The following is a 14,911-nucleotide window of genomic DNA, read 5'->3' on the forward strand; positions in this document are numbered from 1 at the left end:
CCAACAGACAAGCAGTGTTTACCGACCGCAGTCCCAAGCTGCAGGAAGTACATATTTTCTTCCCAAGGTGGTCCAGCTTTTTGGATTCCCTATCGGGGGGTGAGTTAGGGAATGTGCCTTTGGAGGTGGAGGCTTGGACCACCAAGATCTCAGGGGTGGGGTGTTGGGAGAGGAAAGTGGGGTTGGCAGGGTGGTGGTGTTGGGCAATCATACTGTCCCCAGGAGTCCGTGTTGGGCCTGGACCAAGTGCCCAAAAGGATGTCCATGAAGGCTTCATTAAATGGCAGCAGGGGCTCAAAAGAGCTCGCTGCCGTGAGGTTAATCCTGACAGCCACCATAGGTAGCTCGAAGTGGAGAGCCTCAGCCTCCCTACGCAGCACCACTGTGTATGACGCTCCCTCCTCCGTAGCCACGGTAGGAGGCGATAATATGCCATGGTCTGGGGAGGTATCCAGCCACTGGCTTCCCCCAGTTCCTCTCTCTAGTCCAGGTCATATGTGATCAGCTCCAAAATCGAATTACTTCATAAGCAAGATCGAGATGTATGGTGTGGCACCCGAGCCTTCAAGGGGGAGTGTGAGTGACGAGAAGGGGCAGAATCCCACGTAGATTTCTTGTGTTTTTCTTTGACTTACCCACAAATTTTTAATCAAGAGGAAGATTGACCCTCTAGAAAAACTCCAATGACTTCTGGATCTTGAACGGAACCAATATTCCTTGTAGTCTCATTTGGCGTTCGAGTTCAACAACTCGCAGTCACTGAAAACCTAAGAGACGGGGCTCACCCCCAGGGACCACAGGCAAATTTGGTGAGAATCAGTTGCAGACATTTATTTGCAACAGTCCTTACAAGGCTTAAAAACTGTCGTTTTGGGAGGTGACATGTCCCTTACAAACTGTAAACATTTTTTGGGTTGGGTAAAAATCTCATGATAGACAAGAGGTAACTCCGGCTCTTTGTCTTTGTCTGGTGGTGTGGCACCTATGTAGGCTCCACATATCACTTCCAGACCAGGACAGCATCAGTGGGGAGCCATATGGTGTCACCTAGCAGCGAGCAGAGGTAATGATAAAAAGGTTTCTGATCCAGTCTGACACCTGGAGAATATTCAAAAGGTGAGGAATCTGTGGCTAGAAATCACTAGCAGAAATTATTATACTGAAAGTTCATGCAGAAATGGGAGTCTGTGTCGATACGAGCAGGTAGCAGGTTGCCAAGTGAAAATCATTTAACCACAGATTCCAAGCTACAGGTGTAATATTTTGAACTGATTGTATGGAACATGTTATTTGGTGTAATATTATCAACTGTAGACTGCTGCTTTCTACTTGATGAAAAAATATATGAAAGCTTCATATGCAGTTGACCAAGTAATTAAATATCAATGTTGAGCAGAAGGATACTGCAGAATATGTATAGGTTACTACTTTTTTTATATTTATTTGAGCAAGTTCAATTCAATTCAAATCCACTTTATTCGATTATTTTAAAATCATAAAAGTATGCTATTCAATCACATGTTAAAATCAGAAATACAAAAATATTTTAAAATTATTTGCATAAATGTACAATTCATATATACAAAACACACAGTGTTGTCGAATTGATAATTAATCGTTGTATCTTACAAATTATACACAATAATCAGTGAAACAACAAATTTACAAACAAGATTTTAGCTTCATGTATATTCTTAATTAATTGTTTAAAAATAATTTCAGTTTATGATGTTACATTGTCCAAGAAGTTTTGCCCTAATGATCTCATCTTTTTGTTACAAATGGAAGCTACCAGGAAATTTGCTACCCCAAACATAACAACGGGGGATTCCATTAGTTGTAGATAAAGTAAAGCAGGTTTTACTTGCACGAAACCCCTGTTTGTTAGCAGTGGAGTAATTACCTTTTTCCTTCCTTCCGTGTAATAAGGGCAAAAAAACACGAAATGCATCGTGTCCTGGTATGAATGATCGTCACACTTACAAGGAGCTGCTTCCTCTGGTTTGCACCACTCCTTGTAAATTCCCAGTAACACGTGCGACTGATCGGAATTTAGTGAGCAACCATCAGTGAAAGGGTTTGGTAACAGTTGACAGATACGGTTGAATAGACAATGACAATATCAACAAATAATGAGCCCTCACAGTTGGTTTACAAAGTTCTGTTGCTTCACGGTCCAATTCCCTAGATTTTACAAAATGTGTTTTTACCCAATTGATGTCAGCCGTGATTAGACTTTCTGGGTTGGAGTAGATCTCTGGACGTCCCAGATAGTTAGATGTGGATTTAATAAAGGACAGCCATTGTATTTCCGCCGCTTTATCGAGAGCCATACAGTCCCTAATGAACAAGTTACTTACCTTCGGTAACGATATATCTGTAAGAAACATTAGTTAGTGTTAGATTCCTTACCTTAGAATATCCCCAGGCGTCAGTCTGGATCCGGAAACTTTTGCGTAGCAGTACCCCTGCGCGTCGGTAGGCGTCGTCTGCAGGCGTCCCCTGCGGCTCCGCGTCCGCCGTCGGCGTCGTGCGCCGTGATGACGTCGCTGGAGTACATAGACGCCGCCTCCGCGCGCTGACGTCAGTTCTTTGCACACAGCTTTTCCGCGCCAGGAGACGCAGAGCCATGAGAGAACCAACACTGGTGCCATGTAAAAACTAGGGCCCTGAAAGGGATGACCTTAACCCTAGGTATCAGTTCGCAGAACGGGGAGGATGGGTGGGTTCGGTAAGGAATCTAACACTAACTAATGTTTCTTACAGATATATCGTTACCGAAGGTAAGTAACTTGTTCATCTGAAAGAAACACGTTAGTGTTACATTCCTTACCTTAGAATACATACCCCAGCAATACCAACCCCGGTGGTGGGTCTGCGAACCAATACAAAACTACACCAGAAAGTCCTGGAGGACAGAACGGCCAAAGAAGCCATCCCTCCGGACTTGACTGTCCAGGCAGTAGTGCCTCGCAAAGGTGTGCAGCGAGGCCCACGTAGCCGCTTGGCAAATGTCCTGCAAGGGGACTCCCCGGCCCAGGGCAGTAGTAGCCGCCGTGGCCCGAGTGGAATGGGCCCTCAGCCCAACAGGAGGCTCCTTCCGAGCCAAAGAGTAGCACGCTTTGATGCAGAGGACGACCCATCGAGAGATGGTTCGTTTACAAACCGCCCGTCCCTTCTTCGCACCCACGTAGCCAACAAACAGTTGGTCATCCACCCGGAACTGGCGTGTGCGATCCATGTAAAATGAAAGCGCACGTTTTGGGTCCAGACGATGGAGCCGCTCTTCATCCTTTGAAGGATGCGGAGGCGGGAAGAAGGAAGGGAGGGTGATGGACTGCCCGATGTGAAAGGCCGAAACAACCTTGGGCAGGAAAGAAGGTCTAGTCCTCAGAACCACCTTGTCAGGATGAATGGACAGGAAAGGAGGTTGGACAGAAAGAGCCTGGAGCTCACTCACCCTCCTGGCAGAGGTGATGGCAACCAGGAAAGCCGTCTTTAAAGTCAGGAGACGGAGAGGGCAAGAATGAAGGGGCTCAAAGGGAGCACACATCAGGAAAGTTAGAACCAGGTTCAAATCCCACTGAGGCATCACAAACGGAACAGGTGGAAACATGTGAGTGATGCCTTTCAAGAATCGAGTTACAATCGGGGATTTGAACAAAGAAGGCTGATCAGGAAGCCTCAAAAAGGCTGAAAGGGCAGAAAGGTAGCCCTTGATAGTGCCCAGAGCAGAGCCCTGCTGGGCAAGAGAAAGAAGAAACAGAAGAACCTCCGAAAGAGGGGCAGAAAGAGGGTCCACAGCCTTTGCTGTGCACCATGCCACAAATCTGTTCCACCGACAGGCGTATACCGACTTAGTGGAGGGACGCCTGGCTGCCAGAATAACATCACAGACTTCAGGAGGCAAGTCAAATGGCCTCAACTGCCGCCGCTCAATCTCCAAGCATGGAGGTGGAGACTGGACAGGTTCGGGTGGAGGACCGTCCCCTGCTGCTGCGACAGAAGGTCCTCCTGAAGGGGCAGGCGGATCGGGGGACCGACTGACATGCTGAGTAGCTCGGGATACCAGTACCTTCGAGCCCAGTCCGGAGCCACAAGGATAACTTGGGCCCGGTCGCGCCTGATCTTCTTCAGCACTCTGGGCAGAAGTGGTATAGGCGGAAAGGCGTATAACAGACCGCAACTCCACTCGCGCCGAAAGGCGTCGCCGTGCGAGTGCCGTCTTGGAAACTCCAACGCGCAGAACTGATGACATTGCGCGTTCTCTTCTGTGGCGAATAGATCTAACCAAGGCTCTCCCCATTGCAGAAAGAGGCCTTGCGCCACGACCGAGTTCAGACGCCATTCGTGATCCATCGAGCACCGACGGCTGAGTTCGTCCGCCCTGGCGTTCAGAGAACCTGCCAGGTGTTGAACCGTCAGAGTCACGCCCTGACGTTCCAGCCATTGCCAGAGGCGCAGAGCCTCCTGGCAAAGGGTCCACGACCCCACTCCGCCCTGTTTGTTGCAGTACCACATGGCGGTGGTGTTGTCGGTGAACACCTGCACTACACTCCCGTTGACAAAGGGGAGGAATGCCTTCAGTGCCAGACGAATCGCCCGCAGCTCCAACAGATTGATATGGAGCCGGGACTCCGCCAGAGACCAGATGCCTCTGATCTCTGCCTCTCCCAAGTGGCCACCCCAGCCCTGGAGGGACGCGTCCGTCACGACAACGTGCTCCGGTTGGGGAAGGGAGAGGGACTTGCCCCTGACCCAATCGCGGTCCGTAAGCCACCACTGCAGTTGTCTCGCAGTGCCCTCCGAGATCAAGACGTGGTCGGACAAGTTGCCCTGATGCTGGGCCCACTGAAACTTCAGGTCCCACTGCAGAGCCCGCATCCGCCACCTGGCGTGATGCACCAGAAGGATGCAGGAAGCCATCAGTCCCAGCAGCCGCAGCGTCAACCTGACCGAGACTCGGGATAGCGGCTGAAAGATGGGAATCAAAGCCTGAATATCCCGAACCCGCCGTTCCGGAGGATAAACCCGAAACTGCGCCGAGTCCAGAACCGCTCCGATGAAAAGGAGCTTTTGAGAGGGACACAGGTGTGATTTCGGCACGTTGATGGAGAACCCCAGGTCGTGCAAGAGGTCTGCCGTCATCTGAAGGTGGTGGACGACTGTCTGGGGCGAGCCCGCCTTCAACAACCAGTCGTCTAGGTAGGGGAAGACTGAAACCCCTAACCTGCGCAGATGGGCTGCGACCACCGCCATCACCTTTGTGAACACCCGTGGGGCGCTGGTAAGGCCGAAGGGGAGCACGATAAACTGAAAGTGCTCCTGGCCTACCGTGAACCGCAGGTAACGCCGGTGGGCCGGCAGGACGGGGATGTGAAAATAGGCGTCCTGCAAGTCCAACGCTACCATCCAGTCTTGCGGGTCTAGAGCAGCCAAGACCTGAGCTAACGTCAACATCTTGAACTTCTCCTTCCGGAGGAAGCCGTTGACGTTCCTTAGATCCAAGATAGGACGTAGGCCCCCCTTGTCCTTCTTGGGCACCAGAAAGTAGTGGGAATAACAACCACGCCCTACTTCTGGCCCAGGAACGCGCTCGATGGCCCCCTTGGCCAAGAGGGCCGTAACTTCCTCCTGCAGAAGTGTCAAGTGGTCCCCCGACACACGGTGGTTCTGCGGTGGCATGGCTGGAGGAGAGGTCTCGAAGGGGAGGGAGTAGCCCCTTCGGACAATTTGCAGCACCCACCTGTCCGAAGTGATCGTGCGCCAGTGAGCGTGGTGATGGCGAACCGTGCCACCCACTGGCGTCACATGGGGCCGAAAGCACGGACTAGGAGGATTTTGGGGTAGATGCTGCGGGGGAAGGTGTGGTCTGACCCCGCCGTTGTCCCCGACCGCCACCACGGCGGTTTCCACGGCCGCCACCGCGTTGGAAGGATTGTTGCGGCGCGTGGCTGGCAGCACGTGTGGGGGCGCCCCTTCCTTGGCCACGAAAGGGACGAAACGAACCCGGTTGCTGACGCTGGGTCGAGAGACCCAAGGACTTGGCCGTGACCCTGGAGTCCTTGAAGCGTTCCAGCGCGTGGTCCGCTTTGTCACCGAACAGGTGACAGCCATCAAACGGCATGTCCATCAGGGTATTCTGGACATCAGCCGAAAAATTGGCGGATCTCAGCCAGGCGTGACGACGAATCGCCACCGTCGTAGACATAGCTCTGCCCAGCGAGTCGGTCGTATCAAGACCACACCGAATTGAATATTTCGCTGCATCTCGGCCCTCAGCCACAGCCTGACCGAGCTTTGCCCGCACCTCCATGGGGCATTCTGGCAGCAGCTCCGCGACCGTATCCCACACAGAGTGGGTGTAGCGGCCCAAGAGGCAGGCGGTGTTGCAAGACCGCAGGCCCAAACTAATGGACGAGAAGACCTTTTTGCCAAACTGGTCATACCTCTTGGATTCCCGGTCGGGCGGGGCCGACGGGAATGCGGACTGGGAGGTCGAGGCCTGGATCACCAGACTCTCAGGAGTGGGGTGGGTAGACAGGTACTTGGGGTCGTCCGGACAAGGACGGTGGCGCCTGGCCACGTTCCGATCAACAGGCGCACCTGAAGCGGGCCTGGACCACGTGCCCAACAGAACGTCAGACAAGGCTTCATTAAACGGCAGCAGTGGCTCCAATGGGCATGACTGCGGTTTGAAGACCTCGGTGAGGATGTTAGGCCTCACGGCCGCGACGGGGAGCTCAAGGTTTAAGGCCTTGGCAGCCCTCATCAGCACCACAGAATAGGCAGCTCCCTCCACCGATGCCACGAAAGGAGGAGAGATCAAACCAGGGTTAGGGGAGTCGTCCAAACCACTGGCATCCCCCAAGTCACCTGTCCAGTCCGGGTCATACTGGCACTCGCGAGCCAGAGGGTCCTCGGACCCCTCCCAACCTTCACCGTACTCCTCATCCTCTCCGTATTCGGAGTCAATGATGAAGACCGGCTCCTCGGGGTTCATGGGCCCCATCGGCGCCGGGACCGGCGTCGAGCGACGCCCGTCCGGCGCCGCGTCCGGCGTCGGAGAAGGTAAGGGGACGGCGCCGCCCGGAGCCGGCGTCGGAACCCCACCGCCGGCCGGAACCGGCAGCGGAGAACCGGCGCCGCGCGGGGGCGGCGTCGGGGGTAACCCCGATGGCAACGGCGCCGGGGAGGCCGGAAGACCAGCCGGCGCCGATCCCGAAGGCCCCTGCGGCGCCGGGGTCGGAGCCGTCGGCGGCGCCGGGGCCGGAGCACCCGACGGCGCCGAGGCAGGGACACCCGAACCGCCAGGGCCCCCAGACGGTAGCACTGGGCCCGAAGGCGCCGTAGGCCCCGTCGGAGAAGCGAGCGCCCTCATGGCCATGAGGAACGCCTCGATCTCCTCAGGCGTCGCACCATGCCCAGGGACCGGAGGGTATGAGGCAGGCCGCGCCGGCGACTCTCGCGGAGCCGCGGGGTTGGGGGTCACCCGAGCCCCCGGCCGCATCGCGCGAGCGTCGGGGGGAGTCGGGGGTACGATGACGACGCCCCGACTTCTTGTGCTTCTTACCTGACGAGGATGACGAGTGGTGTCGACTTCCGGAGCGCCCGGCGCGGCTCCGCGACCGCTCCCTCGAACGCTCTCTCGACCTCCGGCCGGACCGGGACCGCTCCCGGTCCCGACGTGGGGCCGACACCCGGAGCTCCAGTAGCTTGCGGGACCGCTCCCGCCTAGCCTTGTTGGTAAGGGCCCGGCAGTCGACGCAGGAGTCCACGTCGTGGTCGGGGCCCAGACACCGGAGGCAGAGGCGGTGATGGTCTGTGACCGACATCGTGCGCTCACAGTCATCGCAATTCTTAAATCCAGGCATCCTATCAGGCACAATAGAGAAAAAGACAATCGAAAAACTTGGTCAAAGACCGGAGTACTGCTCTTCAGATCTGCGTCCACTGGCGCGGAAAAAAGAAGAACTGACGTCAGCGCGCGGAGGCGGCGTCTATGTACTCCAGCGACGTCATCACGGCGCACGACGCCGACAACGGACGCGGAGCCGCAGGGGACGCCTGCAGACGACGCCTACCGACGCGCAGGGGTACTGCTACGCAAAAGTTTCCGGATCCAGACTGACGCCTGGGGATATTCTAAGGTAAGGAATCTAACACTAACGTGTTTCTTTCAGATGTGTTTCTTTCAGATGATCTTATGGTTCAAAGTGAGATTGGGGTTCAACCAGGTTCTTATCCATTGCAGGATGGGGGCCATATTCAATAGATCTGAGATGTATCCCATCCCAAGCTCCAGATGTACTGCATAACTAGCAGTTGATTAGGGAAGACCTAAGAGGGCTCGCAGGAATTTATTTTCTTCTCTCTGGATGAGAGCTGTGTCCTTAAAGCCCCATATTGCGGCCCCATACCTAGCAATGGCCTCACTTTTTGCTTTATAGATAGACAAGATTGCCTCCCCCGGTTTACCACCCAGTCTCTTTGCAAAACCTAAAATAGCGGCCGCTGATCTTCTTAAGCCAGCTACTTTATTCAGGACTTGGGTTGCCCATGAGCCTACATCATCAAACACAACCCCTAGGGAAGTGATGACTTTAACCTTAGTTATTATGGAGTCATTGCAGGAGACTGTTTTAAAGTACTTTCTTCTATTCCCTAGGGACATGACATGGGATTTTTCTGTGTTGATAACTAGGTCAAATTTTTTCATAAACTCCTCGAACGAGTCAAGGGGTCGTTGCAAGGCATTTGGTGTTCTAGCCAATAACACTATCGTCCGCGTATAGGAGTAAAGGGATGGGCGTTCCTCCCATACGCGGAATATCAGATTTTACAGTTACCAAGGCATCTTCCAGGGAGTTTATATAAAGTGTGAACAGCATTGGGGCCAATATACAACCTTGACGCACCCCTCTTCCAGATTTAAACTCAGCCGTGCATTTTCCCTCTTGCGTTATTCTAATCGATGCAGAAAGGTCTCTGTGCAGTTCAGCTAAAAAATTCACCAAAGCCTGGTCTAGTCCCAACTCCAGAAGCAACATCCACAGCTTTGACCTATTAACTAGGTCAAAAGCTGTTGATAAGTCCATAAATGCCAAGAAAATTGATCCTTTGGTCGCTACCGTGTATTTGTTGATTATAAGATGTAGGTTTAGGCACTGGTCTTCTGTACCTCTTCCCCCTCTAAAACCATATTGGGCGTCACTTAGGATGGCTTTGTCTGTAGCCCAAGCAGTTATCCTGGCCAGGACTACTTTCCCCAGTATTTTGATTGAGGAATCAATCAAAGAAATTGGCCGGTAGCATCTTGGGTCCCCCCAATGGTCCTATTTAAAAACTGGTATTATAATGGAGCGGGACCAGGTGATAGGGAGAGTGGCCGGAATAGAACTTGCTACTAGATTGAACACATTTGTAAGTAATATTGACCAGAGGTCAGGATTGGCCGTATACATATCAGGAGGTACCCCGTCGGGGCCCGGTGCTTTCTGTCCCGACGTTTCTGCTATTGCTTTCTGTACTTCCTTTATGGTAAAACTCGGTAGGGAACCCGCTAGCTCTCTAGAATGTGTCACATAGGTATCAAGCTCCAAATTACTTCCGTAGATGTTCTCAAAGTGATTTAACCATTCCCTTTCTGTGATGTTAACTTCTAAGAGTGCATTTTCTACCCCATTAAACAAAGGAGAATTAACGATGGTCCAGAATTTAGAGCTATTCCTCAAGGGGACTTTGTCATATAACGAGTCCCATGCCTCATACTTTATTTCATGTTTAGGTATTTGTAAAGTAGTTTTATATTTTTTCCTTAAGGAAGAGACTTCAGACTTATCTCTGGGATTCTTGTTAAGAGCCTGCAAAAGCTCACTGTGGATTGTAGTACAATTATGGTCGAACCATCTATGCACCGGTTTTGTTTTCTGTTGTCGCTTCATTGTAAGTTCAATTGAGACCTGTTGACAGATTACTTCGAAGGAGGGTATAACGTCCCCCCCGAATCTAAGCGGGTCACTGCAGGTGTTAAGCTCATTCCCGACCTTAGATCTAATTGTATTAAAGAACTCTTCTGGGATGATTTTATTCCATTTTAATCTCCTCCCCTGATCCTTAGTTACAACCTCAGTTACCACTTTAGGGATCTCTGTTTTATTAAAACAAAGTAAATTATTATCCAGTTCCAACACCACTGGGTTATGGTCACTGAACATGGATTGGATAGCATTATAAAATATAACTGAACATAACAAGCCAGGAGATAAGAACATGTAGTCTATGATAGTTTCACTGTCCCTTGCACTATATGTGGGAACCCGATCCTTTATATCAGCGAACTCAGGTTCGAACAGGTCTACATCTGATAGTAGATCCTCCAGGGCAACCCCCTTTGCATTATGTTCGAAATGCTGGTATGTTGAATATGCCGGGTAATCGAAATCCTTATACTGGCAATTTAAATCGCATACATGAATATTAAAATCGCCCATTAGGATAACAAAGAAAAAGTGGTTTGAGCTTCTTTATATGAGGATACAAATGTTGATAGTGATTGGAGATGCTCATTTGGATATTCTCCCTGTATTGCATTATAGAAGTTAATATATACAGCTTTGTTATTATTTGGCATTATAACTTCTATGGCAAGGAAGTTGGGTGAGGTAGTATTAAGCTCCTTCACTATACCTTTTATGTTAACCGATATTAAAAACATAAGTCCTCCTTTGTCCCTTCCTGATCTAGATGTACAGGCAGCTACAGAATATGAAGTAAACCCATTCACCCAAAAATTGCACTCCCTATCCCAGGTTTCTTGGAGTGCCACTATATCATACTGCCTCAAGAGCAAGTTCAAAAGTATACAACAGTAAGAAAAATTCAGTTCATGTATAACAAATAGCATAAATAAATAATAACCAAGAAATACCTCAAAACTTAGAGTCATAATCTTCCATTACACCAGAAGAAAAAGGTCTGAGGTAATATCACAATAGGAGTATTGAGTTCATAGTTCTATCACAAGAGGAATATAGGAACCTCTTTTATTCTCGTACCAGACAGTAATAGGAGCCCAAATCTGAGCCCCAAGAATTCTTGATTTTTTTACTCTAGTTTCATAGATAGCTGTCTCTTGTTTATAAGTCCCCAAAAGCCAGCTTAGCCACATTTGGTAGGTAGGTGCGTCTGTCTCTTTCCAGGGGGATGCCAGTATATTTCGAAACACAACCGTGCCTAGGAATACAGACATTTCTTCTTCCTTACTGTACCCCAGAGAATCATCATGACCTAATACATACAAAGTCAGCGAAGTTCTTAATTTTATGCCCAAAGATTTCTGTCCAGAATTCGGAGATCATTCTTTTAATTAGATCTAATTTAGGGCAATCAGCAAACATGTGTATGAGATTCGCTGGGCCTGGACCGCATCTTGGACATTGATCATTAGGCCTTTTGCCCCAGGTAAATAGCTTTGCAGGTGTATAATAAAGGTCATATATTGTTCTATAATGTTGGGCCTTTAAGTTGGACGCTAAGAACAATTTAGAGGATAAAATCAGTGACATGTCGACATCTACATTAGGGTTTTCTAGTTTTGTTACCTATCCACTCTCAACGCGCTCCATATCATCACGCTGGTTCTTTGTCAATAATTCATATATAGCCCCTATCCTGGTGGTCCGCCTAGCTATAATTTCAAAGAAGGGGATAATTACTGGTTGGATTTTTGGTGAGAGTTGCCGAATGGTAGTGTAGACTTGTATGTATTTCAGATAATCAGTGGGAGGGATCGAAAATTGTTACTGTAGATCCTCAAATGGCGCTGTGGGACCTTGGCCGAGAAAATCAACAACAATAACAATCCCTGAGTTCTCCCATTTTCTAGAGGTGTTATCGTTAAGTTGAGCTGGTAAGATCAAGCTGTACCATAGAGGAGTATACTTGGTGAATTTCGGTATTGCTAGATGTTTTGATGTACGTTTCCAGATCTTCCATGCATCAATAATAATCTTAAATTGGATTTTTTTAAAGTACAAGGGTTCTACTTGCCTTAATAACAGCCCTCTGGCTTTGTCCCCCAATACCAATTCATATATCGAAGGTATATTCTGATCTAATGCGGCAACGTTTATTGGCTTGGTGTTAAACAGAGGGGCCATTTCTGAAGGAGAGTTGCCCATAAAAATAGCGTCAAATTTGGAATGGCTAAACCTTCCCTATGCTGTGGTAGTGTCAAATATGGCAACGCCCTCCTAATTTTTCCATAGTTCCAAACAAATTTGGACATACAAGAGTCTAAAACATTAATAATATTATCCTCGACCATCAGCGGAATTGCTCGAAATAAATATAATATTTTCGGGAAAATATTCATTTTGAGGTAATTCCCCCTGCCTAGAATAGATAAATGGAGATCATCAACTCTTATGAGATCCTTTTTAATTTTCTTAATCAATGGATCGTAGTTAAGTTGGTTGATTTCTTTCACCTTAGGAGATATACAGGCTCCAAGATATGTAGCTTGGTTGACTCTATACAGGCTTTCAAATTGGATATTTTCTGTGCATAAAACCATTGCCTTGTCCCTATTCAGGGAATACCCTGAGTAAGAGCCAAAGGTCTGGGTGATATGTTCAATCTCCTGAATTGCCTCAGTAGGGTTAGATGTTAATACCGCCACATCATCGGCGTAAGCAAAAATTTTAGTATGAAATATGCCAACTGTCACAGGCTCTATTAAGGTGGAAATAAGCAGTTTTGAGATTAGTGGATTGATGTAGAGGGTAAATAAGATTGGGGAGCACGGACACCCCTGTCTCGTGCCCCTTTGAATATTGATGAACTCCGATTCGATGCCCCCCATGGTGAGTTTTAACCTAAGGGTCGACGTATAGTGCTTTGATGGAGTTAGCGAAGCCCGGTCCAAAGTTGTTTAGTTCCAAAACTCCCCATAGGAACTGCCAAGAGACTCGATCGAAGGCCTTCTCGGAGTCAAGCAGGATCATCGACATCTGGCCCCCCGTCACTCCCATGATGTCAAAGAGGGAGATGGCTCTACAGGTGTGATCTGTAGTGCCCTTACCGAGGATTAAGCCATGCTGCCACGGGGAGACCAGATGTTCGACAACCCTGCTAAGCCGGTTAGCGAGAATATTGGCATAAAGCTTCTAATCGGAGTTTATGAGTGAAATGGGTCGATATGAGGATGGTAACTCGGGAGACTTTCCTTTTTTAGGAAAGATAGCTATGTTTGTGTATTTACATGATTCAGGTGGAGTGCCACGCCATTGCACCCCCAAGGAACAAATCTAATAAATAAAGCATAATCTGCTTTCCATGTACTTTATAAAGAACCAGAGGGGTTTTATCTGGACCTACGGCTTTTCCGTTAGCCAGCTCTGAGAGTGCTAATTCAAGCTCGGTAACTGAGATTTTTTTTTTCCAGATCTTCCCTAGTTAGTTCATCAATCGTTCTAGTTAAGTCCGAACTACTTTTTAAGAAGGATCTTCAACAACATACTGCCAAACACATTCTCAACTTACAAAACAACAGAAATTATACGATTCTTATAAAAATAACTAGTGCCACAGTAGTAGTACATACAACATTACTTTTGTAAATAGAAAAAAAAGTTGTCAATGGTACATTATCCATGGGTAAGCTTTTATTAGAATTAAAAGTCAGATTTGTGCTTACTTCGCTTTGTAGGGTGACTCGGAGGTCGAATTCTTTGTCTCCATTAAGGTCTCATATTCTTTCGCTCTGGTGGGGAAAATAATAATAATTTGTTCCTACTGTCCACAACAAGCTTCTATTATTTTTATAAGTACAACCTGCTTACTTACTCCTACAAGAAATTTCACTATTGCAGCGTTATTCTGATACCATGGACGAACCTGTTTTGAGAAAAGCATGCATGAACGTACTCAGCATAATCTTCAGCAAGAACAATGTGGCGGAATAGTGCCTTCCAACGTGGCAGCACAAAACGGGAGGCTGCTTTCCACACAGACTCAATGTGAAAAGATGTCAGACAGATAGTCTGTTAGTGTGCAACAGGAGAACAAGTTACTTACCTTCGGTAACGTTTTTTCTGGTGGATACAGTAACTGCCTGTGGATTCCTCACCTTGTGACTATACCCCTGCGTCTGCAACATTCGGAAATTGTTTTTGTAGATTTGCGCCGACGTGTAAGACGTCACAGAAGCACAGCATCGCGTGCGGCTCCGCTGACGTCGACACCATAATAGGCCCACGTCGGCGTGATGACATCAGTTCCGCCCTTTTTTCCGTGCCTTCAAGCACACAGACGGATCAACAACAGTAGATATACATACAATGTACACAGTATCAAATAATCAAAACAACACACACACAAAGTGTGTAGTCAATGTAGGAAAGTAAAAACATTTAAACATTTCCTTTGACAATAAAATATTAACATTACAGTAAATCAGGTATAGAAGAGTGGACAACGGGGAGGCGGGTGGGCCAGTGAGGAAGCCACAGGCAGATACTGCATCCACCAGAAAAAGCGTTACCGAAGGTAAGTAACTTGTTCTTCTGATGGATACATCTGCCAGTGGATTCCCCACCTAGTGAATAGAGTCCCACAGCAGTCCTCACGCCCGGAGGAGGGTATCCACTCTCCTATACCAGAAAATCCTGGAGGACACAACGCGCAAAGTGGCCGTCCCTCCTCACTTCGGAATCCAAGCAGTAATGCTTTGCGAAAGTGTGGAGGGAAGCCCAAGTCGCTGCTCTACAAATGTCCTCTACAGGTACACCCCATGACAAAGCAGATGTAGCAGACCTTGCTCTAGTGGAATGAGCTCTTAAACCTTCAGGAGGTTCCTTACCTCCCAGAGAGTAGCATATCTTGATACACAAGACAATCCATATCGACA

At 48.8% G+C, this 14,911-nt stretch overlaps 1 protein-coding gene across 2 annotated transcripts in view; it reads right to left on the minus strand.

Moving 5' to 3' along the window:
- SCAPER (S-phase cyclin A associated protein in the ER) overlaps nt 1-14,911 on the minus strand; it is a 3,157,511-nt gene that overhangs the window by 1,464,038 nt on the left and 1,678,562 nt on the right. For both annotated transcript variants that reach the window (XM_086959426.1, XM_086959427.1), the window contains exon 22: nt 13,700-13,765. In XM_086959426.1, coding sequence (XP_086815552.1) covers nt 13,700-13,765 — 66 coding nt within the window. The remainder of the gene's footprint in view (nt 1-13,699; nt 13,766-14,911) is intronic.

Source organism: Lissotriton vulgaris, chromosome 2_2, assembly GCF_964263255.1.
Source record: "Lissotriton vulgaris chromosome 2_2, aLisVul1.2, whole genome shotgun sequence".
NCBI lineage: Eukaryota > Metazoa > Chordata > Amphibia > Caudata > Salamandridae > Lissotriton > Lissotriton vulgaris.